Source organism: Epargyreus clarus, unplaced genomic scaffold (genome assembly GCF_041222505.1).
Source record: "Epargyreus clarus isolate Ecla_fem2 unplaced genomic scaffold, WU_Ecla_fem_2.2 ptg000005l, whole genome shotgun sequence".
Classification (NCBI taxonomy): domain Eukaryota; kingdom Metazoa; phylum Arthropoda; class Insecta; order Lepidoptera; family Hesperiidae; genus Epargyreus; species Epargyreus clarus.
In genome coordinates, this window is record NW_027332213.1 from 14,243,476 (window position 1) to 14,270,365 (window position 26,890).

General features: G+C 35.6%; 3 protein-coding genes across 6 annotated transcripts in view; all 3 read right to left on the reverse strand.

Moving 5' to 3' along the window:
• Positions 1 to 26,890, reverse strand: part of LOC140742377 (uncharacterized) — a 48,814-nt gene that overhangs the window by 8,685 nt on the left and 13,239 nt on the right. For 3 of the 4 annotated variants that reach the window (XM_073073301.1, XM_073073302.1, XM_073073303.1), the window contains 2 exons: positions 26,587 to 26,714; positions 23,107 to 25,009 (listed from right to left, as the gene is read on the reverse strand). In XM_073073301.1, coding sequence (XP_072929402.1) covers positions 24,957 to 25,009; positions 26,587 to 26,714 — 181 coding nt within the window. In that variant the 3' untranslated portion in view covers positions 23,107 to 24,956. Of the gene's footprint in view, positions 1 to 23,106; positions 25,010 to 26,586; positions 26,715 to 26,890 lie in introns of those variants that run through there. The other variant, XR_012102272.1, reaches the window with a different exon arrangement.
• Ppcs (phosphopantothenoylcysteine synthetase) lies at positions 5,137 to 12,653 on the reverse strand. The gene is made up of 7 exons (XM_073093653.1): positions 12,175 to 12,653; positions 8,395 to 8,546; positions 7,723 to 7,951; positions 7,140 to 7,354; positions 6,428 to 6,613; positions 6,008 to 6,110; positions 5,137 to 5,362 (listed from the first exon to the last, which is right to left on the reverse strand). Exons 2-7 carry the CDS (start codon positions 8,524 to 8,526, stop codon positions 5,274 to 5,276), a joined length of 954 nt encoding a protein of 317 aa, XP_072949754.1. The 5' UTR covers positions 8,527 to 8,546; positions 12,175 to 12,653; the 3' UTR covers positions 5,137 to 5,273.
• LOC140757783 (synaptic vesicle 2-related protein) lies at positions 13,282 to 21,356 on the reverse strand. The gene is made up of 11 exons (XM_073093654.1): positions 21,168 to 21,356; positions 20,517 to 20,678; positions 18,463 to 18,625; positions 17,233 to 17,354; positions 16,657 to 16,901; positions 16,236 to 16,363; positions 15,824 to 15,950; positions 15,325 to 15,420; positions 14,767 to 14,957; positions 14,062 to 14,189; positions 13,282 to 13,615 (listed from the first exon to the last, which is right to left on the reverse strand). Exons 1-11 carry the CDS (start codon positions 21,223 to 21,225, stop codon positions 13,518 to 13,520), a joined length of 1,518 nt encoding a protein of 505 aa, XP_072949755.1. The 5' UTR covers positions 21,226 to 21,356; the 3' UTR covers positions 13,282 to 13,517.

Consider the following 26,890-nt stretch of genomic DNA (forward strand, 5'->3'; position numbering starts at 1 on the left):
CTTCTCATCAGTACATATTTATTCAACGTTTACATTGGATTCCACTATTACTTAATATGTATATATCCACTTGTACACATATCAAATTGACAACTTCTTTTTTAATTTGACATGACACTTACATCTATAAAACCAGATACTATTTACAAGGTGGTTTTGTTATAATAATTATAAATAATTAATTAAATTCAGAAATAATGACGGGATACCCAAAACAAAAGCCAGGTTGTAAAGTACTAAGGTAATAATAACTTTACGACAAAAACAGCGAAATACAGAATTACCGACATCCAAAGAGTATAGTAACCTATGTGTGGGGTACACATAGGTTCCCTGACCGACATCGACATCGACACTTTTGTAAACTTGACATTGACAGTATTCCGCCATATTTAATATTTCAATGTGGAATGCTTATCTTAAATATTTTTAAACAGGAATACTTTAGATTATCAAAATATATGTGTATTTTTCTTCAATTGTACAAATTATTCGTGTTTTTTAGATATAATGTACATAAGATGGCCGAAAATGAAACATCTCCTTTGGAACTTTAGTAGGCAGAAATTGGTTATCATTACTAATGAGCGTAAGTTAGTTTTGAAAGAATCTGTTTACGATATTAAATTCTCAAGATTCTGGCGGCAACGTGCTCTATTCTAATTATTACTCTCAGGTGGTACCTATTTAACGATACACTACAACAATATTCAATAATATGCTTAATAATTGAAGAATAAAAAGTAATTAAAATAAATTAGTAAAATGTGATGAGATTATACCAAACATTATTTCGCCAAATACTTAACCCAAAATTGAAATAGAATAAAATATCTTATGAACAAAAAACTATAATATACAAAATTACAACAGAAATAAGTTTTAAATATGTAATTGGAATTTCATATCAATGATAATTTAATATGAAATAGCAGAAGAATACAGTACCCTTACCAGGAGTTTTTACGTTTTGACAAATATGACTGTTTTGGTATTTGTTTACGTATTGGCCCATACTACTTCCAAGTTCTGACACAGTCCGCTAGGGGCGCTGATTGGAAATTATATGGGCAAATACGTAAACAAATACCAAAACAGTCATATTTGTCAAAACGTAAAAACTCAAGGTAGGGGCAACGTACAGCCCACGTGATGTGGTGATACTTAGATGGTCATTAACCCCATTTAAGGATGCAAGACCTATTTATATCAAAAGCCTAAAATATCAATATATCGATAGTATCGAAAATTTCGTGATATCGACAATCGGTGTATCACTACAAAATATTTAAATTTTACATCGATATTTCAATTTTTTCGATATAGTACTATTGTATTTGCTAAAGTTTTTATGTCGGTATTAATATCAATATTTTAGTTAGATATTACCGAAATTTTGTTATATTCTTGCAACCCTGACACCATTAACATTTGGAAAATCTCGAAAGTCTAAATAGACTTTATACAGATTTAAATAATATTTTTACTAGGAATATTAAGTGCTGCTGTATTTTTCAATCGCCTACTAAAATACCTTCAATCGATGAAAGATCTTGAATAATTTTAAACAGCAGTGATCACTTACCAGCAGGTTGACTACATTATCGTCTGCTCCTGTTTGGGGGCCACTAAGCTTAAGGTTAAAAAACTTAATTAGACTAAAATAAAACTATAGTTAGTATATAAATAGTATACACTTGCTTTTAAGTCACAGTCCGTCAAATTTGGCTTAAGCGAGCTTTGTTTATTCAATCCATCGACATTACAGTACTGTACGTATCATATTATTGATATTAATAGCTATTTTAATAAATAAAATCGAAATTTAGATTGTGATGTTAAAATAACTCTTTATTTGAACTCGTATCACTAAAGTGCCGTAAAGCTCAAAATACAGGTTGATTGGGCAAATTTTGAAAATCACAGAACCTTGGTGGCGGTTTTTAGGGGAAGACAAAAGAGAGTATATCTCTTATAATAATATTATTTAGAATTTATTATTGTAATGTCAGTAATAAAAAATGGCAAGGAAATAAGCTACAATATGCCAATTCTTACAAAAGAAAAAGATACATCTGCCACTGTTTTTATGTCCCACAGCTGGGCACGAGTCTCTCCCCACAATTGAGGAGACTTAGGTCATAACTCCTCTTATTCCAATGCGGATAAAAGACTTAAATATCTTAAATCACTTAACTAGTAACACTGGCACAAGTTTAACGTGAACACACAACTCCCAGAACACAATGTGTGTGTCTAATAACACGGAACACAATTTTAACCTACCACAAAAACATTTAACTCAAATACCTACTGCATCACACGACACCATTCAAAAATTAATTGCTATATCTTGTATCAAAATCGACTATTTATACTACATGAAGCGAATAAGGCGTTTTAACTGAAACACAAACACGACAATACACCGTTTCGTCGTTACGACATCGTGTTATGAAACGATGTCGTGTCGTGGAAGCTCACGAAGATAAAAACATGATAAATAACTTATGCGTTTGGGCTAAAACACAGACACGATACAACATCGCATCGTGTCATGCGATATCGTGCCACTATGTCGTGTCGTGGAAACTTACGACGTGCATGGTAGTCTCTGTATTTGCCGCGTGTCACAATACGACGTCATATCGTATGTATATTTAAGGCTTTAACAAAAAAACATTTATCTGTCTATACTATATTATTTTAAACCTGATTTGTAAAGTACCACAACTTCCCTTAAATAAATGAAATAAAGAAAATGTTTATTAAACAACATAATATTTAATTACGTCAGCTACGTTGAACCTGTATCATGTAGAACAGCGTTTCCCAACCTGTGGTCCGCGGACCCCTGGGGGTTCGCGAGTATATGTATGGGGGTCCGCGGTGTCATCTCTGGACCATACATAAATCGCTCATTAAATGCAAAAGGACCGCAAAATGAAAATTCAGCAAACCAGTTTTATTAGATTTTTTTTTTTCATATTTTTCATAATAAACAGTTATTACAACAATTACAATTACCTTCTGTATTTGTTTTTTTTTGTATCTGTAATAACTAAAATAAATACCTAATCCGTTTTTTGCTGTTAATTTTATTAAGGCGGTCCGTGAAAACTGTGCTTGATTTCCTAAGGGTCCGTGGACTGAATAGGGCTGGGAAACGCTGATGTAGAACAACAGGAAATTACTAGATCCCATCACCAACTCATTCACTTGGCACATGCAACCTAGCAAACTTACAATATTCTCCACTTCTGAGAAAAGTCAATATTAACAAATATTGTTCATTGTTAATTATCATTATCATCACTATATAAAACTTGATCTTTACGAACAATAACTTTGGTTCATTCTTAATTGTTTTTCACCCATTATTCACCACATTCTCCACTGTTCACTGTTACACTGTTACACTACCGATTGTTCACTTTAGCTCACATATATACACAACACTATTATTAAATTTAATAGTAACTGAAATATTAATTTTATTTTCCCATGCACAAAAAATATTGTTAAACCTCCATAAGTAATAGTTGGTAACTATTACACAATCTACTGTTACCTAATGACATTTCTTAAAAGTTCAAAATCCACTATACACTATTCCATGAGATTCTATATCTTGTGGTCATTAATTATATTATAAATTTCTAGTAACGGTCTTCTTATTTACAATTCTTTAATCATTGTATCTTTTTCCAATCCAAGCCTTTGTACATTGACTGAAAATTATTTACAACATCCATGAGTGTGAATGGGCGTGGTTAGTTCACCCCGTATGTTCTATGAACATATTTGTGGTGCATTATGAGTGTAGCTGTGGTTACATAGTGACTTTGGTAAGAGTATGGGCGTGGTCTGTACACCACGTTTGGTATGAGTGTGGGCGTAATTCGTGCATTATATTTGGTACGAGCTTTTGCCCGCGGCTTCGCTCGCGTTATAAAGTAATATTTTCATCCCCTATTTTATCCCCTTGGGGGTAGAATTGATCAAAATCCTTCTGCAAAAACATCTACCTGCATGCCAAATTTCAGCACGATCCAACCACTGGTTTGGGCTGTGCGTTGATAGATCACTATGTCAGTCAGTCACCGTTGAGTTATATATATTTAGATATGTGGGCGTGGTGCATACACTATATTTGGCATGAGCTTGGGTATAGATAGTGCACGGTCTCTGTGCGGCTTGGTCCATGCACGGCGGCCGTCAGAATTATGCCGTCTAACAAAGTATCGGTGCGGCGTTTTCCATGCACAGTTATTACCCATGCGATGCGATCGGACGCATCTTGCACGGTGGATTTTCATTTGGTATGGTCTATGCATGATAAGTAATATGCAAAGTGGCTTGCATCGTTGGCTTGTTTGATCCGTTCCGTACAGGCGATCCATCGATGCGGATTGATTCGCACACGGTAAATGTACGTGCGACACACTCCGTGCAAATAAAGGTCGATGCGGCATGATGCTCGCATGGCGATTGTCAGTGCACAGTTATTAGTATAAGCTTGGGCATAATCCATGAGGGGAGTATCAGAACACATTACTTCGTGCACGGGCAATCTAAATGCAGCATAGTCGTGATCGTAGTCTATGCACATGCAGCGTCGTGGTCCATGCGGCGTTTCAATGCACGTTCGTGGCCGTGGTGATGGATGAGAATCCCCACAGTATATCTTACAGAAGGCGAATATCAGTGCGGTGATGTTTATGTGGTATATTTGATATGAGCGTTGCTTATGGTCCGAAAACAGGCACAATCGGTGCAGTGTGCTCCGTACACGGCGAATGTTGCAACACACATCGTTCTTAGACCTTGTTTTATATGAGCGTTCGCATGGTCCACCCGTTTAATACGAGCGTGGGCGGGGCGGCGATAGCATCCGTGAACCATTCTCCGTGCAGTGGCAGCGTTGCGTATGGTCCGAGATTTGCACACGTTATTGCAGGACCTGTCGTTCTTAGGCTTGGCGCATGTTTCATTATATTATACTCTGTGTAGTCAGTGCTTCGCAGTTATGGTCGTGGTCCGCGCGGCGTTGTTTTCGCGTGGTCGTGTCGCTTGCTTCAGTGGCAGTACGCTATGATCGTGGTCCGCGCGGCGTTGTTTTCTGAGCGTGGTCGTAATGCGTGCTTCAGTGTCAGTGCGCTATGGTCGTGGTCGGCGCGGCGTGGTCGTGGCGCAGCGTGGTCGTGGTCGTGGTGTGGGTGGGCCGCTCAGTCCGGCGTGAGGTAGAGCCGGGGCAGGCGGCCGCGCGGCACTCAGCGCGGGCGGCGGGGCGTGGTGACGCGCTCGTGTTCCGCGTGCAAACGGACCACCTCGCCCACTATCATCTGCTCGATGTCCACGCCTGCAACAGATTTCAAGTTATACTTATTTTCAGCTGTATCAAAAAAATATTAAAGTATTTTTAAATAATGGCAATTAAAATCGACACTATAAATCTGTACTCAATATCATCTATTATTCAAGCGTTAAGTAAGAAGGCACGTTAGTAAAGAAGTTATGTAAGACACATGACGGACTGAGTAGTTTAATATTGCTATTGATGGCGTAGTTATTAGCGATTATTTTCGAACTAAACATTTGGGCTATTAGAAGAAACTGGGGTATTAAAAGTATGCAATACAATAAGTTTTTTCATTTAAATATTAAACCGCCATTTGAACTATTTATTTATATATAGGAGTACAGGACGCCTCCCGACCAGGTGGACTGATGACCTGAAGCGGACGGCGGGTAACCGCTGGATCCAGATTACTCAAGACCGGTCCGGTGGCGTAGATTAGGGGAGTCCTATGTCCAGCAGTGGACTCCTAAAGGCTGATGGATGGATTTGAACTATTATCGATACGAAATCTTTTGATGTTAAGACATCTAATGCGGAAGGATAAAACGACAGTTGGCCGCACCGACACGTCATTTAGTTTCAACATAGAAGAATATACAGCTAATTTTAGCAATTCCTCTTACTCATAATTTTGTTAAAACTTACTTGCATGCACCTCTTCTCTTGTCAGCAGGATCTCCTGACTCGCTTCGGGGGTTACCATGATCACACGATGACGGCGAGTTTGAAGTAAATTGGCTATCACCAACTGTAAAATTAATAGAGAAAATTCGTAGTAAGAATATATGAGAACACGGCGCATCTAAAACAAACAACATCGTAGAATGTTTGTATACGTATATGCATGTGTGTGAGGGTGTCTATATGCACGCGCGTTTGTGTGTGTCGGGGTATCGCTAGCTATGGAGAGGAGCTCCTTTGCACTATTTTCTAAAATACTACCTCATGAGTGTCACACACACGCACGCGTCAAAACATGTCACATATGTATCTATTTGAGAGTGAGTGTATGTTTGTGTGTGTGTTTGAATGCATGTGTGCGTGCGTATTGAAGACACAACTTACCTTGTGCTTATATTTTTCGAGTGCTGCTTTAGCTTTCGGTATGAGGAGGTTTTCATCTGTCTCCAATTTAAAGGAGACCACGTAAGCTGACGGGACCCAGAGGTTGACCAGCGGCGCCAACATCTTGGGCACCAGGTGTAGTTGGATGACGGGAGCACCACTCCCTGACTGCATTTTGTGGGTAGGCTGACGACAAAAGTATTATTTTAGAAATCATGAAGAATTGTTTTTATTTTCACTCACGCGATATAGAGAGAGGCAATAATCACCATCTTGGATAGCATCTGATGAAGGTTATTAAAAGACCGTAATTACGTATTAATACAAACCCCAGAAAAAATAATTATATCAAAGTAAAATAAAATCATTTTTCTAATTCTAAAATAATTTAATTGAATCTGTTTTTTATGGATGACATTATCTAGGATAGACATCTTATGGTGTGGAGAAACTTCCGTTATTATCATCATCAGAAACTTGTTATTAAATTTCATTTTAATGCAAAGAAACACCAACTTTTCATTATGAGGAACATTAAAAAACCAACACTCACCACCCTGTCCTTAGGTATGTAGAAGTCGTACATAGCAGCGGAGAGAAACAATACCGCCCTTGCACCGATGTGTGCGAGGCACTCGCAGGCAGCTCGCAGCAGCCAGAAGTAGTCGGACACGGTCGTGAGCGACACGTGTAGGAATATATAAACACTCACCACTCTATCCTTAGGTATATAGAAATCGGACACAGCAGCGGACAGGTAGAGTAACGCTCTTGCACCAATGTGTGCGAGGCACTCGCAGGCAGCTCGCAGCAGCCAGAAGTAGTCAGATACTGTCGTGAAGGACACGTGTAGGAGAGTGCCCGCCGCGTGTGCCGCTTGGTAGCGGGACAATACCGGAGCGAGCGCAAACACGCTGTCTGGCTTCACTGGAAATTAATGAATAAACTATGCATATACATATTTGTGTACGTGAGAGGATTTTTAGTAATTTTTAATCTCTTCTCCCCCGTAACAGGGAAAATAAGCAAAAAATGTATAGAGCGTAACAAAGCGTTATCGAGCATCGAAAGGAGTGCCGTTAGGTACATACCGCCGAGTAAATAGTACATTACAATACGAGGACGAAAAATTTTTTTTGTTTGCTTTGTCGAATAGTTTGTCGAATAGTGTCGACATATTTTGTCATAAATATGTTTAAAACTATTCGACTTTTTTATGATGCATGAGTAGGAGTGTAGTATGGAGCATGATTCTTAGATTTTCTATGGTCCCTATTGATATTGACCTCACTTACCGCATATCGTCGTGTTCGGCCCCCTGTCGGACATGACCAGCATATCGAGAAGCTTTTGCCCGCTGAAGTGCCTCGTGAACGGCTCCAGGGACTTCTGCCTGTGCATGAAGATGACCGCGTAGCCGTGCTCTAGGAAATACTCCGCCGACGCCGCGCCCCGCTTGCCCGCGCTGAAGTTGTCCACGAAACGAACTGTGTTGTGTTCTAATGGCACTGTCGTGCCGCCAGACTGTAAATAAAGATTTTTTATGTTACAGAATCCAGTGGTACCACAGCCAAATCTTCTATTGCCTCATAGTGTAAAGGGCTACTGTTTTGGCTGAAAGGGTGTAATAAATAATAAGTTATTCTAAGTGGTGTAAGGTCAGGTGTAGTAACTTATCTATGGCCAAGTAAGGCAATCTTATTTTCACCAGTGATAAGGAAAAAATCTCATTGCTGTTTTTTTTTCGTTTCAATAAGGTTGGTCCCTCGGGCCGACTTATAAGGTTCATAATCTCTTAATTAATAGACAAGTCATTAAAATGCCATACGTATACTAAAACTAATATGAGGAAAAATCACAAACTTTGACTACATCAGACTTACAAGGTAAGGTTGCAAGCCAATACTTAATAATTAATTGAAGAAAGTTAATTATACAATAAAAAAAAATAATATCGAACCACTCACAGTAACTAGCACGATCTTGTTTCCATACTGATCGTGCCTCTCGCAGAACTCCTTGAGCAAGGAGCGGTTGTCCTCAAAGTCAGTGGGCGGCAGGTGCACTGCGAAGAACTCCTCCCAGGTGCCGCTCGCCATTGTCACAATTTTAGGTCTTCCTGATGAAACGATATGGCATTAAAAACGTGATGAGTTGACAAAAACTCATTCTGTTTCTTGCAGGCACTTCTAAATTGAGGATGTGTAATAATCCGCCTTTATTGTATTTACTTTAGTGTTTTATATAAGTAACGGCGAAGTTCGAAGTTACATTTATTTAAATTGGGAGAGCCCACTGGTTCGACTAACGAGGCAGTTCCGCCTATTGACAGCTATGATAAGCGCTATTGTTTTCTGGTTTGAAGGATATAGTTCCGACTTAGTCCTCAGCAGTGGGCCCATGTGCGACGGGTTTTAAGACGCGTGGCGGGCGGCGGACGCACACCGCGTTTACACGCAGCAGGCGCTCGCTCGCACACTAGAGATGTGCCGAGTCAGGTCGACTCGAGTACTTACTACTACTAATAAGTTATCACTTGAGTACAAGTGATACTCCATTACTGACGGTACTCGTACACTGACTCGAGTCTTAGGTTCCTTATATTGGCAAACGAGTGAATACAGCGGGAATTGTGGAAGTAAAATTAATTGTGTTTAGTGGGTGACCTTTTTTTCATTCTTTTTTTGGACTTTGTACTATTTTGGACTGTGTGTTACAAAGTACTCGAATACTTCATGGTAACCCGAGTACAGTGTGAATACTCTGGACTCGAGTACTGACTCGATGCTTCTTTTTATGAGTACTAAATTACTCGAATACCAAAAATGGCAGACTCGGCATATCATTATCGCACACTGTTTCACCAAATATATTGATCGCCGCCACTACGTATCGCAGGTCCAACGCAGCAGATACCCGGCTTGCGTGCGAGACTGTACAGAACGGATGCCCGCTCTTTGTACACGCGCTAGTTTTAGCGAACACCCTTAGAATGATGTAACCGAGCTAATTTCGCATTGTCCTCTAAAATAAATATGTAACTATGCAAAATTTTAACTCAATCTGTTTGGGTTAAATGATTTAAAATTCGGTTGCAAGATTTGACCTTCACATACATACAAAGTAACTAGGCAATTTAAGAAAAAAAGTTTATAAAAACACTGTAACTGACAATTTGAAAGAAATGTGCTGGCTTAAATAAAGTAAATAGACTTTATTTTACTACAGCAACTGATATTAAGTTTAATATATGTAATTCTCATGCAAATATGAATGAGGTCAAGGTGTGTTTGTTTGTGCAAGCGGTAAAGACCTATGCAACTTTAGTATTAATATTTAAACATAATGTAAAATTATGAAAATTAAAAGGAATATAAAATGGTAATTTGCGAAATGGATGTGATTGCACACTATTGCAACCAGTAATGTATTGCATTAGGAGTTGTATTGTAATAGCAGAGAAGCTCTGTATGAATATATTCTGGCAATAAAGAATCCTAGGGGTTGGGCGTTTTTGATGTTGCAGTTTTTGGGGCGTTTGGAAAAAAAAGAGAGTGAATTGTTACAATAAGGACATATAAAATCTACAAAAAATTTTGGAAAAGGGCTACCAATAAAGAAATTTTTAAAATATTTGATTTTTAAGGTATAGGATATGAAACATACCAAACATTTTGTAGTATTTTATCTTATATATAAAATTCTCGTATCACAATGTTAGTTACCATACTCCTCTGAAACTGCTTTACTGATTCACCAAATTTTATATACATATTTAGGTCTGACAATCGGCTACATCTATTTTTCAGACCCTAAGTTTATCACTTAGGGTTGTTCACCCTTAATTTTCTTTATTTATATGGCAACACCACATTTGCCGGATGAGACTGTCAATCATTTATACAATCATATGCCCTTGTATTTAACTATTAATGTTTATGTTTTAAACACAGTTAACTATAGGGATTAACAAGCAGTTAATCCCTAGTTTACCTCAACATATAAAACTATATTCACGCAACATTAACTATAGTTAAATAAGTCAGTATAAACTGAGTAACCAAACTATGGTTGCTAATAGACTTACTTTGAACTAACAAGGTGTAATTTGATATTCTGTGGCAGGGATTTAGTTTTGTATGGGCTCCCATAACTTAAGAATAACAATCGTAGAAATGTCAGTGACCGGTCCATTATGTATTTTAGAAGCTATACTTCCCATGGAAGTTAATTATCACTTGCTAAAATGGTGAAGGAAAACATCGTGAGGAAACCTGCATACCTAAATGTGAATTCTAAAAAAAAAAGGTTTTAAAGGTATGTGAAGTCTACCAATACGCACTTGGCCCACGCGGTGGACTATGGCCTAATCCTTCTCATTCTGAGAGGAGACCCTTGCCCAGCAGTGGGACAATAATGGGTTGATGATGATGATGATGACTTCCCATGGTGGCGAAAAGTTATGAGAATGATGTTGTCTTAACATCAACATATTAAACTTTTTTTTTATTTTTTATTGTAATACTCTCCTTAACTCCTCACCCTAAGGTTGTCTGGAAGAAATCGCTGTTTTAGCAATAAGACCGCCTTTTGTGTCGTCCTAAATTGTATGTTTTTTATTATTTTATGTTATAAATCTGGGTACAATAAAGAATATTATTATTATTATTACCAACAAAGATATTTAATTACTTTTCTTATGATACAATACATATACCATGACCATACATACCAATAACTTTGTAGTTTTTTTTTGTAAAAGTTTCACTTCTTGTGCATTCACAAATTGACACAATTTTCATACTTAAGTAGGGAACAAAACTTATCTGGGGTTGATTATAGATGTCTATTGGTGGCAGTAGCTGCTTACTATCAGACGGACTGCATGCTGTTTGTAGGCAAAATTGTATTGGATTTGAGTACTTTTTCCATACCTTTGTATATCTGTATACCATACAATTAAAAAAAAAATAATCTTTTCAACACCATTTTTTTTGTTGTGGCTAAGTTCAAGCTCAAACTCAAATACTCAAGTTCGACTTTTTTGGGTATCGCAAACTTTGGAATAGCCCTCAATAATAGACACACTGTGGGTGATTTCAGGTAAAACTTCAAACTTATCTGAGGTTGATTATGGATATTAAAGAAATATAGTAAATTAATATATAATTTCTAGCCGTAAGAAATAGCAGATTATAATAGGCTTAGTAAAGCAAATATGAAATGCACTCTTTAAAATAAACTGAAATATTTAACACAATATAACTATTAATACATCATAAGTACAGTTAATAGTTATACCTTCCTAAAACCAATGATATAAATGAAAAAAAACATAAAATTATAAATTTTCAAATTTATATTCATCTAAATAAACATGAAAACATTTTAAAACAGAGTTTTATAAAAAGGATGGAATTTATAATTGAGATAGCAATTCCCTCAATTCATCATGAGAAAATTAATCAGACGCATGAATTTATTAAAATAAATTTATGAATAGAATATACAGTGACCTCTACAAGGATTTGGTGACAAAAAATCTTTTACATTTACATTTTGAAGTTTGGCCACCTGTTGGTCATCAACCTTTACTCCTAACCTAATGATACCTATTTCATCATAATTTGGCAGATATTTTATCTGTGGAAGTTACTTTGTTTACGGGTGTACAAAATAATTAATCGTAAAAGATACCGGCAGTACAGAAATTATTTACTTCCCAAAGATAAGAAAAAAATACTCACACTATTTTCCAATAAAACTGGCAGATTTTTGTATCACAATTGTGTTCACTCCCACATTTCAGCCTATATCACGTGCACTAATTACCCCGGCCTAATATTTACCGACTTTTTCTTTTCGTTAATGAAAAAAATCAATGCGAACACCGCATATGGGCAACATGAACTAAAAGTGCGTCGAGACAGTTTTATGTATGTTAAACCAATTAGCTAAGTCCTTGATCGTTGCCCGAGTACGGGAAGGCGCGATCGATGTCTTCCAATAAAGAAATTACCACCGCAGTCCGTACTGAACGCACTATCTTATCACGTCGCTATGTTCAGTTCACAGACAACTCAGGAATATTATTACGTGTGCTACGCTTGTCGCTTGTCACGATGTGAAATTGTCAACTTTTGTTTGAGTGAAGTGTGACAGCTATACGTTTATAAAGGCCACTGGTAGACTTTTAGGATTATAATGCCTGACCAAAAATACCATCCTCTTATTTCTTATACTAACTCACTGACTCCTTAAATTAAAGCCTTAAAAAGCCGCAAAAATAATGTCGCATTAAACGCAAAAAACGCAGATAACAGATGTTCTAATGAACTAACGACAAAATATTATTTAAGTAATAAAATAATATTTTGTTATTTGTAAAAACTGAAAATAAAAAAAGTATATCTACCTACGTGATTATTATTTACCTAATATAAGCTATCGACTTACTCCGTCTATAATATTAATGCTTGAACTTATCAACATGCACATTGACTCTTAGATAATCTAACTATTGATTTAAAGATAAACGATTCTCTTGTTATAAAACGACAGAAAAATGCATTGTACTTATCAGTTCTTTATATAATAAAATTACATGCCCATAAACGTTAATCATGAGTAAATAATTTATTACAATGACGTCAAATAAACATTTTCACACACAGCGTAAAATTTTTGCCGTCAAACTTATGTAACGTTTTCTTAAACACATGTAGAAATAGTGATTATGTTAAAAAATATTAAAAACATTGATAGAACTATGGTATAGACAATCGCAATGAAACATTATTATAAAATATTAAATACATCATTAGATATTCGTGTTAGAAACAGGCATAATAATAATAATAGACACAATATTATTATTTTTTTATATTATATTATATTATCTTATACTTAACATAGAAAAAGGTAACATTAAGAGTCAGAATTAGAAGCTTAATTTTTTAAAATAGATATTTTAACTTAATTAATACTTATATTAAGTAAAAGATGTGAAATAAAACTAATTTGACATTTGTAGAGGAAATAAAGCTACTTAAACGTACTGAGGTACAAAAACAGGGGTAACGAGAGGCGGTCAAAGTTTGCTAGCTTCACTCTTCTCATGGAGTGGCACTGGCTGCAGACCAGGTAAATACCTATCGTCTACTAGAAGCATAGCGACTAGTGCTGAAGCTGAAAAATAAAATAATAGATTTTAAAAGTACTTTTGATACGACTAAGTCAAGGTCTATAGTGTGTGTTCAGGCAGTAACGTAATCTATCGGAGCAAAAATTATTTGGACAAAATTTGAAAAATCTGAGGATGTGTGAGACAATGTATTGTGTTGCGAAATCTTACGACTACTTAAAAGCCTAGAATCACCTGACGTATGTTTAGGTCATATATAATAAAAAAAAGCTATATATAATCTGGATATATTATTCAACTGGCTGTATTCATAATAAAAAAAAGAAGATAAAATAAGGATTTTGGCGGGAAAGGCAGATGATGAGTAGGATATTATAATTGGAGGTTTAGTAACAGATTAGATACGTAACTATCAAGACTATTTAAGTTTTTAATATAAAATATCTATTACAGTATCTACATTTTAACGGAGAACATTATTCATACGTACATGTAAAAAGGGCGGCGAAGATGTAAAATCCGACAGTGCAGTTGCTTTCAAGAAGCAAGTTTAATATTTGGATCGACGCGAAAGTTCCAATACGGCCTCCAGTGGTCGTCAATGCCACCGCTAACGCCCTGGAAATAAAACAAGTAATGCAGATAAGTACCTATTGTCATTTATTTTTACCATAGATTAGTAAAGATGACTCACTCCTAACAAGAAAATGTACCCAGGTTTGAGAATTGAAATAGTTGCGTAAAAAAGTTTTGCCACGTCTCCGTGCTAAAATGTTCCTAAAATATTTGAAATAATTATTGATTTATTATGTAAATTACGCAGTATTAGTTATTTATTCGTAAACTTTCTCTAAAAATGTTTTTATTTGTCAAGAATTCAAAAAAAGAACTTACTAATAAGCCGTTTGGCCGTGTGGCTTCATTCAATTTCAAGGCGGCGAAGTATCTTTACTAATCTATGATTTTTATCTAGTGATGTTCGAGTGTACAAGTTAATAAAAAAAACTTTTGATATTCTAACATATGTGGCAATGATGCCTCTGGAGTCTAAATACCAAGGGTTCTACTATTCTACTACCTTCTGAATGACTACCACATGATGGTAAATGGTCATTGACATCCATCTTTATCCAATTCAATGTTCAAGTCAGCCGGCGACTTTTGAGTTTAACATGCTTCTTGTCATAAAGCTTACCTCAAAGACGTCGGGAACAGAGCGACAGCAATGGCGGTGTACAGTCCCATTACGACGAACCCATTCAAGAATATGATGAAGAGGACCACGCTGCCGATAGCATTTGGCACGACGTTGGTTATCAGGCCACACGCTCCGCACACTACAACCACGAACACCACCATATTGCGCCGACCGAAGCGGTTCACCACCTGTTATGGAATATTATACCAAAAAAATTCTTCCTATTTAGTATCTTTGAGCAATGCGTTTAAGAATCCTCTCTTTATGAATCTGCGCAGTACTTACCAACGAAGTACTGTGCGAATGAACTTTCTTTGAATACGGAAAATTGCAAAAGCTAGACTTAATCTTGTGTGTCTCAAAATTACAATCAAAATCATATTATATCGTTATTTACGAGTAAATATTCAAGAAGATTATTTACATAATTATTTTTGAACGTTGAAAAGTTACCACGACTTCGCTAGGTGTTTGGAACAGGGGCAGTTAAGATACGTGTGTTAAGTTATAGTTCAATTACAAATTAAAATAATGTTATTAAGTTTAAGTACTTACCAAACTGATCAGTATATTGACCACGGATTGAATAGCGCCCACTGCAAGCACCATTAGCAATGCGGTGGTGTTTAACGCACATGGTACGAGATCCGGCTGGAATTTAATAACAAAAAAAAATAGGTATTTCAACTTCTTCATATCAGCTTTAAATAATAAAAAGTCCTCTGTGCCACTTCATGTAATATTGATACCATAGAGATACACGTTATAAGTGGCAGTTTTATACATTTACCGGTATTAATAGGTAGTCAGCACAAAAAAAAATTGGTGAAAAAAAAAGATCCAATTTAAATTAAATTTACGTACCACCTTAGGCTTCAGCCTACTCAGCGTATTGGTAAATCCGCTCCAGCTTTAGATCAATTTTATTTGTCCGTATATTATGATGTAGAGTTTAGTAATTACAGATATAGAGTACTACCATCTTCTAATAGAAAGAAAGTTCTAATAAAAAATAACTATATAAATAAAGAAAAATAACCATTCTAACACTCACATCAGGAGGAGCTTCTAAGCTTGCATCCAGAATTTTACAAAGACTTAGATCGCTTCCTTCTCCTGTTTCGAGAATTTGGAAGAATTGGTTAGCTATTGTCGGCAGCCACACCAGGAACGAACCAATTCTACAAAAAGGAAAAATAAATTTCATACACTGTTTTTTTAATAAAACAGTCCTCAGGGATAACAATATATTTATGGCCAACCTCATGACTATCTCTTTACAATTGACCATCAGGTGGGATGCATGGTGGTTTGCAGTTTATAATTATTATAATTATAATTATTATTATTATACAATTATTGTACTAACAATGTTTTATAGTTATTCAAATTCGGTAGGACATAAGTTATACATATTTCGTATATTTGATAGATACTTGTAAATATTTCAAATCATTATACTCAACTGTTGAAATACGAAGAGGCACGTCATTATCAAAGTAGACTTAAGTAAGGGCGGTTTGAATAATGGTACTATTTGCTCTTTTGCTGAAGTTACCGCTTTTTGGGAAGGATCTGCAACCAGTCCTGTTATCTGAAATAATGAAATCCTTAAAATATCTGAATACGTGTCACCAGGGTGTTATAAAATGGATTCGTTCGATTCCCAACCAGGGAAGTAGATTATTAAAATTAAATTACTCATGGAGTTTTAATTTCTATCAAATCCGTCAGATACCTCCGTTAAACACTTGTCGGTATTCCTTCTAAATTTGAATTTGGTTATCCACACATACTTGAAAAAATTACTAAGATAAGACAATTAAAAGTCAGTCCATTAACTTAGCGTCTAAGGCAATAATTAAGAAGATAGAAGATATTACTTACACCATATTCCTCAACGGATCGTCTCTTGTTCATACTATATATCTTGGCCAGTATATCTAGCGCTTCGGCTTCACGGCCCTTACTGAACATGAACTTCGGACTTTCTTTCATGGCCAGTAACCACATAGCAGAAATAATACTTGGCACTGAGTAAACAACCATGAGTGTTCTCCACGAATTCCAGTAGATCCCAATACCGGGGAGGTAGTTCGAAAAAGTCAGAGGAATTATAGGCATTGCGATAACTGAAAAAGTAATGATATTTTTTTGAAGTATTTTTCTTGCAATTAAAATGATCAATTGCGGCAAATCTACTATGGATTTGATCCAAATATAATGTAAATAAATTATCGTAACTACCCAAAAATTATTACCCAATTAAGGAAAACCGTCATACAGAAACTTAAAACCCTGGCAGTTCTTTAACATGAAGTTCTTATAAGTGTATCTGTATAATGTCTACGGAGTCAGCACGGTAGCCTAAACTTCTTTCATTCTGAGAGGAGACCCAGCGATAGGATAATAGTAGTAGTAGTAGTAGTAGAATAGTAGTGATATTTTTTTAAAGTTACCTACCAGCCATAATTCCTTGTGTTAAGATGAAAATGCTGGTCACCAACAGGATGACTAGGTTTCTCTTAGCCATCGGTACACTTTCACTTAACAGGGTCATGGATAAGGAAAATTGTCCGGAAGCTCTGTGGAAAACAATGTAATATGTCGGTTATAAAGCAGTGGTATTGTCATCATTAGCTATAAAATTAAAAACTTTGATACGGTGATTCAGAAATAGGTACATCTGATGTCATCTCTAGGCGAGTTGCGGAAAGTCGGTATATAAACTTTTGCTTATGAACCATCTGTAACAAACTTCATACAGAACGCAGTCTGCCTTAAACCGATTACAAATACATGCTTCTCCCAAGGACTAAGATGGTCGCCTGATATGCACGTCAGTCGGCATTCACACCCTTTTATCAAAACCCAAGAACTGCTTCACGCTAGAGGTGTGGCAGTGGTACCTCCTCGGCTAGGTAAAGTATACCGCCTACTTTATGATAGGAGCAGATGTGGCGGTGATACCCTCGGCCGTACTATGCCAATTCTTCTTTTTAAATACGACGAATTTACCATATTTGATACCTGGAGTTGTGTTTTTACTCATAAATAATGATGCATGCATGATACACAATATCTACGAATCGTTGACATGTCATTATCATAAGTGGAAGCGTCGTCATATTAATATTTAATTCTCTAATCTTGAACTTTGATTCTAGATATCACATCGTAATTGAATAATGAGTGTCCGGATTGTTTCAGCATTTGCGAGTGATCCAATGATTAGGTGAACTTATTGTATATGAAGAAATCAGTAGACACTTCCTTTCAGAAATATCCGACAGGCAGACGGACAAACATTTCCTTTGTAGAATCGGCACAAAAAATAAATAATTGAACAAACATTGAATACTTATATAAGGAAGATATTTAGCAATCAAGGTTAATTTTACTGCGTTATGTGGTAAGACCATTTATATCTTCAGACCACAGACCTGTATTTGTATTACAGACATTGAACGTGTCGTGTCTGCGTTCCGCTGGAGACCGCTAAGTCCTCTAAGTGGGGCTGAAGATGGCCACCAGGGCCGTTTTAATGGATAAATATTCCATAATTATATTCTGGTAAACGGGTCGTTAACACGGCACTGGACACCTTTTGACGGTTTCCTTCCTTGTTCATATAAATGCACCATAACTTGTTACTTTATATTAAAGCAAATCAAAATAGTTTCATAGACTTACAAAAACGAAGCGAAGAACTGTAAAATCATCATCATGACCCAACTGACAGAAATGCTGGCGATCGCATTTATAACAGCAGCTGACAGCAAAGATATTGTTAGCGGTATCCGACGTCCGAACACATCGCCCAAATAACCCCATATTATGGCACCGAGGATGAGTCCTGGAAGTAATAGGTAAATTTATTTTGGTCTATCAAACTAATTGCTCAATGTAGAGTCAAGAGTAGAGTTAAAAATACTCTCGAGGAGCTCTCGAGCCGAAATTAATAAAATATAGCTGCTATACTTTTTGTGTCAGATGGTAAAAAAGCTGTTAAAATTATGTGTATATGGAAATTGGTCCACTTAGTACAGAAATGGTATTTTATAGATTTTTATGTTCATCGTATTATTATTTTTACCGCACGTGGTTAATAATAACAAAGACAAGTTTTTAACTAAGTTGGTGCAGTAATTGTATGCAGTACATAAACAAACCATGTCAAGGATGCGAAATTACCGGCCAACTTGACTTACTTGTAAGTGAAACTCGAATGTACAAATTAATTCTACAAATATGGTTAAGTATGTAATATGACACTGAATTATGTATCAAAATAGTGAAGATATAAGCGGTGGCATGCAAATTTTGGCCCTTTTAAGTTAAGGGTTGAGGGTACAAGTTCCAGAAATGCACTTTGAAGTTAGGTATATGCGTATTACATCTATGGTTTTACACCACTTGACGTATTCTGTCTCTTTCAAGTTGTGCCCGCTTGCGGCGTATCTTTAGGTAATAGATCTATGTATTACATATTAACTTTTATCACACGCTTTCTAGGATGAATAAAAACATCATATACCTCAGCGTTTTCTGCTTTTTTTCTCAATGGAGTGTGAAATCGATTTGGATTAATGTCTAGTGGATAGTGACCTAAGACTCTTCATAATAACACTTGTGGCCAGTAGTGGGACAGTAATGACGATAACGATGACGCGACAAGATTTAAATTTTTAGGTATCAAAAGTTTATGCTACGCTAATCAATTTTAAGTAGTACAATTTTGACTGATACAGTGATCAAAACACTCGATAATTCGATAGCAATAAATAGTTTTACTTGGTTGTATAGTTTATTATCGCTAGATAGTAAGGTAGGTGCGTAAGCTCGGAAATCTAGAGTTATTGTTTTTCTATAAGATAGGGAATAGTAAACGAGCATGCAGTCGACTTGTTGATAAATGGTCACTGCTACCCAAAGATGTCTGTAACCAACTCCATATATAACATTGTTTTACTTAAAGTCAATTACAGATGCATTGCCATTCCTGAGCCTAATCCACATTCTTCTACTGAAACACAAGTCCTCGCTAGAAATTTGAAGGTGGTAGAACCCTTTTTGGTTCGACTCCGGCGGCACCACGGCCACACCTATTTCTACCTAATAACAGCAGTGTTAGGCGCTGCTGTGTTCCGGTTTGAAGGGTGTGGTAAGGGAGACAGACTTTTCCGAGGCGTTCCAGCTTAGTCCTCAGGGGTAGCGCCGTTTCTGTGGCCGACCTCAGCTATCGTCATGTGTCAGTGGTAGCCACCATGTAGTGGGTAGGTGGTAGTCTCCATGGGTAGCCACTTACCATCAGGTGGACTGCATGCTCGTCTGCTACTCTTATATTATAAAAAAATGTGAGCCGTCACGGGACGCCTGGCAGATGTGAAACTTCGACATTATTTTGTAAAAGTAATATGCAGAAAAGAACATATTGTAATAGGAACTAAATATGTCATAATGATAAAATAAAATATTACGATTTTTTTCCAGATAACGATGACTATTTATTGAATTCGATTGCGCATGGCGACGCGTCGCCACACCGTACACACTACTGTATATAGACTGTATATATATACCATCGTATAGTGTGGACGGCATGCGTCGCCACGCCAGAAATCTGTTTTACGTGCGGCTATAGATGTTTCACATCAAAAAAAATAAGTACGGTGGTGCTGCGACGTGGTTAAATTACCTATATGGATTCTACCTTTAATTAAGTACATAATGTTCAAAAAACTTACCAACCAATGGAGCTGCAGCAAGGAATCCTTGTTGTGCTGTAGTAGTGCCCAATTCGCAGGCACTCGTAGGTATAATAATTGTGGTTCCATATGCAATACATCCAAAGGAAATGATTGCAAAACCCGCGAAACTGGTCAGAATATAACTGTATAGGCCAAAACCTGAATATGATGAAAATTTGTTGTTTATTAACCTTTTTATTAAGTCCTTGAAATTTCTAAGTTAATTCCTATAAATATTTGCAAAAAATTAAAACGATAGTCTATTAATCTTATACATAAAATAAAATTCTCGTGTCACAATGTTAGTTACCGTACTCCTCCGAAGGGGCTTTACCGATTTTCACCAAATTTTATATGCATACTCAGTAAGTCTGAGAATCGGCTACTATCTATTTTTCATACCCCTAAGTGATAAGGGTTATTCGCCCTTAACATTTTTTTTAGTTAGTTAGTTTAGCTAGTTACTTATAATGTTTTATAATATTCTAGTTAGGATAATACTAATATTTAAAAAGGGCTCAATGAAACATAGCAACATATATTTTATAACGTATTTTTATAAGTAAAGGACTTTTGACTTTATGACTATGATTCATAACAGGTGGAGTTACTTCAAAGATTTTCGTGTAAGTATTATTTTATGCCTACCTGCTTTGTCCACTGCCACTTCAAACGGTACTCTGCCATCAGTCCCTCTGGGACCCATTTTAAATTTTATCACTTACACAATACAAACTATAGTAAAAATTAATGAATCGTAATTATCCTACACTAAGAACATTTCGCTAGCGCGGTTGCGTGGTTTCTACGCCAAATTTTAACGTTTATCTAAATCGGATAATTGGGCAGTAATCGGGGGTGATACCGATAAGTATAGGTTTGGTATAATAGCTAGCTAATGTATTGATTCATATCGACATATTTTTAGGGCTCGATTACCAAATATCTGTACGTTAACATCTTCCTGCCTGTCTGTTTTACGTAATACAGAACTTAAAAAAACTTAAAGAACTGAGGAACTTCATAAGAGATTTTAAAGGTTTTTGCTATTCTGTAGTAAAAAGTCACATAGTGCACACTGCAGTAAAACAAAAAAATATAAACATAAGTATTACAAGTAACAACAACATAAGTATTACAAGAACAATTTGCTGCAGGCACAGCTGCTAATCGTTCGGGTGGATTCAGAATATAAGGTCAATTTTACAATGCCAGCGAAATCACAAAGAAAACACGTAAACTTAACTTCTCCGATGCTTATGTTAATAAATCTAATCTAAATATATATAAGTCAAAGGTGACTGACAGACATAGTGATCTATCAACGCACAGCCTAAACCACTGGACGGATCGGGCTGAAATTTGGCATGCAGGTAGATGTTATGACGTAGGCATCCGCTAAGAAAGGATTTTGATCAATTCTAACCCCAAGGGGATAAAATAGGGGATGAATTTGGCATGCAGGTAGATGTTATGACGTAGGCATCCGCTAAGAAAGGATTTTGATCAATTCTACCCCCAAGGGGATAAAACGGGGGATGAAAGTTTGTATAAATCTTCTTAGTTAATAATATTACTTCTTAACGCGAGCTAAGCCGCGGGCAAAAGCTCGTGTTAAATAAATGAATTAATTCGTACTATAAATTTATTAATATGCTAATTCATGATGAGATTCTATATTGTAGGCATGATATACATAGAAACTGTGAATTCATAATCAACAAGCATTTTATTAGTTATGAAGTATATATTTTTTAAGACTTTTATGTGTTAAAGATTGTTGCTACAATTCATATCGAAGGTATGGTTTTGAATCTCACAAGTCGTTAAACAAAGGCAATGTAAAAAAGCGTACTATAAAGTAAGTGATTATTTGACTGACAAAACGGTGTGGTCTGAATTAGCTCCATGTACCATTACGTTAAGTTGACATTGTAAAAAACATTTTTTTAAAGATGTGTGTTATGGAGTTTCTTTCGTCGCTTCTTTTCCATGAAGAAACACCTTGTGAAGTGGTGGTAGTTGTATTGACATTCAAAAAGTGCTCTGTAAAGAACCTATTTTGAATAAAAAAAAATGATTTGATTTTGATTTGATTTGATTAGTACCATTTTACATCTGGCAGACGTCTCGCCATGGGTCACTTTTTTATTTAATTATTTTTATAGTGACACACATTATATGATAAAATCAGTAAAGCCTTTGGCATTTTTAGCACAAAAGTTTATCAGTTTCACTGTTTTTAGGTCATATTTGTTTTGAAAATTATCAGTATTCAGACAAGGCAATTGTAGAGAGGGCGTGTAATCCAAGATTATCTATTATTAAGTATACGAGTAAGTCATAATCCGATAAACTTTAAATATGGCAAGCACGGAAGGTGGTTTGATATGTAGATAGTAAGAAGTATGACAACATATAAAAAAATCGCCCTTATAAAAAAATCGAATTAAGAAGAAAATGCTTTCAAACAACATAATGAAGCACATAAATAGGAAATCTCTAGTGGGAATATAGATTTTAAAAACATCGACACTGGTTGAAATCTATAAAGTTTGACTTATTTCAAACAATTAAAACATCAATATTAATAACACGGCTTTATTTACTTTAAATGAACATACATCACAAAATATTAACATTTCTTCCTATTTCTAATATTTACAATATCCTTATCATGATTGGTCATTTACAAGTTAATACCCTAAACTCGAATATCAGGTACAATAATATAACGAAAATTTGGACATTTTGATTCATTGATAGTACCTATAATGACATAGGTATTGCAATGAAAATTTGTATTGCATGTTGGTGAATATTGGGATGCATATTGGTAAAATTATCGACATAAATACTATATAAACTATTTAAAATTTGAGATATCCTTTTTATATAATAATATCGTATTGACAATATTGGTAAGAATGAATAAATTTTAATGTCGATATAAGGGATCTTTTTCAAGTCCAATGATATCTTGCGTTGAGGGTAAAAAGTATACTTTACATATATGCTTTATACGTAAGATAGACTAGTCCTTACTCATTTATTGCATAACTAACGATCATATTGTCCATTTGATGCCATCAGCATCAGACGGAAAGAAAATTTAAATTTATATACAAATAGATGGTCTCATACCTGTCAAAACTAATACGCTTCACACCTTGCAAATATATAGGTACAGAGCTCTATCTTAGTATTACGAATGTAAATACCGTAATCTAGGTTTTTTAACAAAGGTTTGATGTTTTATCGAGAGACATACTTAAACGTATTCTTATTAATAGCATTTGTAAAAATAAACCTACAGTCTAAATTATAAAAGACAACAAAAATCTGCCTAAAATAGTTTTGTTAAAACAGTATTCAAACAAAATGAAATGAAGTTATATGTATGTCAGATCTTCACCAAGTTTCTGTGAAATAATTTTCAAATATAATGTTTATGATAGTAAATACGTATAAAACATGCTTTTACACTTTCTATAACCCCACGAATCTCAAAACTCTGACTTTCAGAAAAAAATACAAACTAATTTATCCATCAATCTATCCAATATTTTTCCGACCGAAGAGAGAAATTTGAAAATTTCTTCATACTAGACATTGTCAAATTTTGATCTTTGGAAGATTAAAAATGGATAGATTAATTGTTAATAAACAGTTGTTAATCTCTTTGTACTTTAGATATGCTTGCATACACATAACGCTAAATCATGAATAGATTGAAAAATCCTTTTTAAATTTTTAAAATATTTAATAGGTAACGTATATGGTATACCCATTCTAGAATATGTTTATTGCTGCGACGGATTCAGTCCCATAAATCAGTTCTTTTGCTTAGCATCTAACTATCTCAAATAATTAATTTAAGCTTAAAATATCTTACTAATACTACCGTAACTACAACGAACACAATTTTGTAATTATTTCTTAAATAGGAACACCTACTATCTCGGTAAAAAATGATACTTTGAACGATATTTACGAAATATTTATGATATTATCGATATAGTATAGAATATACCCGTCTGTTAATTCTTTCGATTATGATTCTGATCACTTTTATATGTCATTTAACATGTACTTGACATTAATAATGAAAAACTCTAGCTAGTAAGAAATAATTAATAAACATTTTTAGGTTTAGGTTTTAACATTCAAAAATCAAAATTTGACCATCCTTGCCTTGAACTTTGTTAGGCAAACTTGATCAAAATGAAACTACCAACGGGCGTAATACAATTCGAAAGTAATTTGTTGACATTATTTAAGTTTCGATAATTATCCGTTACATTTTTTGTCTGTTTGATTTCAATTAGACGGGAACTGTCAACCAGAGAGTAGTAACAGGTGTAATCACTTAAGACCCATGTTAACATAATCGTGGCTACAAGCTAACGCCTGCAGTGTCAGTAAGCGGGTCGATGCTCATTTGTTCGGCTTCTTGTCACTCGGCAGGAACCACGAGAAGGCTATCGCACCTGAAAATTGTAAACGTTGTTATAGAATAAATAAAAGAAACATGCAATCACCGCTATAACTAGAAGGCCTCATATATGGTATTAGAATCCATATGATTCAACCACAGATCTACATACAGGTCTATGCATTCAACCGTCTTGGACCGAACTCTATTTCTAACGTGAAGCAAATCTACGTTATGCTGCCGACTGAATTACATATGACGCGATAGTTTAAGGCCCCAGGAGTGGCAACGCTTGTCCCTGTAGTTCCGGAACCAGAATAGGGCTACGGTATCCCCTGCCTGTCGTAAGAGGCGACTAAAAGGGGGCTTCCGGGGTTGCGGGCGGCAAGAGTGGGAGCTCGAACCGTCCAGCAAGCGACCCCGGGAAGGACAGCGGTTTGTGTGGTCGCATATCGCTGTAATTTATTTATTTATTTATTAAAGGTTCACCAACGTAGTATACACTTATATAAATTACATTGCAAAAGTTAGAAAAATAAGTCGTGTACCCACAATTATAGGTGAACACGGCATTTACAGAATAGACGCTCTAGTAGATTTAAATATAATGATAATAAGACTACAATTTACATTAAACACAAGATAAGAATATATATTACACAATTTTATACCATTAATAAGAACTTATTAAATATATTGAAATTAAAATTAATACATTGAAATTTAAATAATGTCAGTAGTAAAAAATAGACTATGAATAGATTTTTCTAATACAATCATTTTACTTATAGACTATTAATTAAAATGTGATAAATTATCTTTGGATTGATTTGTATATAAAATAAAAAAATATATGTAATATGGCTATGACGAATGATCTCTGAAATGTTTTTTTTAAATTTGCCTAAAGTGTCCCCGAAAATGTCAAGTGTTTGGTTAGAGGCCGACAAGGTATTATACTGTCTTGTCATTCTATTAATTGGTGAATTATAGCCAAGATTAGATTTAGTGAGATCTTGAGTAAATAATTTGTATTTTCCTTGTCTAGGAATTTTAAGGTAATCACCAGGGGATGTGAGAGGAGCGTAAATTGCTCCCCCCAGGGCAGAGCCCGATAGAAGGGCATCGCGTTAGGAGGACTCCGGTTGTGTTCCGTTGGACATCCCGGAGTTCTCCACCAAACTCTGAGGACGGCCACCGGGGGGGTTTTCTTCTTAAGCGTTACACTCTTGTCAGAGTGGTCGTGGTCATTATTTAGTCTTCGTGGCACGCTTAACAAGACCCCGGGGGGGTTTTAGTGCGGTAAAAATCCCACATAACCCGGCGTCACTCCCATGGCGTCGGGTACCTTTTTTAAGGATTGCCAACGCTGTGATCGGTTTCAGATATAACCCCTTATTTATATGGAGGTGGTAACAAATGTTCACCAACGGCAGTGATCGCTTACCATCGGGTGTACAACATGCTCCATTGCTACTACTTATAAAAAAATACAAAATATGTAGAGACATCAAATACAATATATTTATAAAGATAATTTTTAAAATAAGTCATTATCGTTAAAGGAAATAATAACAATTATTGATTCAGCGATAAAGACCATACAATTATTCTATCATTGAGTTTACTTACTAAGTAGTAAAGCTGCCCAGCCGTAGAACGTAGCCTCACAGTTAGCAGAAATGAGAGCTCCGATTGCGTTCACTCCTAAGAACGCACTTGATCTACCCAGCATCACGGATAGACACGATGCCATTCCTCTGTAAGATAAAATATAAACATGAAAGTTATTTTCGCTTGAACCACGAACTCTACCTTAAAAATGAAAGCAATAACGCAATTTTAAAGGCACCACCGCCACACCTATTTCTGCCTAATAACAGCAGTGTTAAGCGCTACTGTGTTCTGGTTTGAAGAGTGTGGTAGGGTAGACATA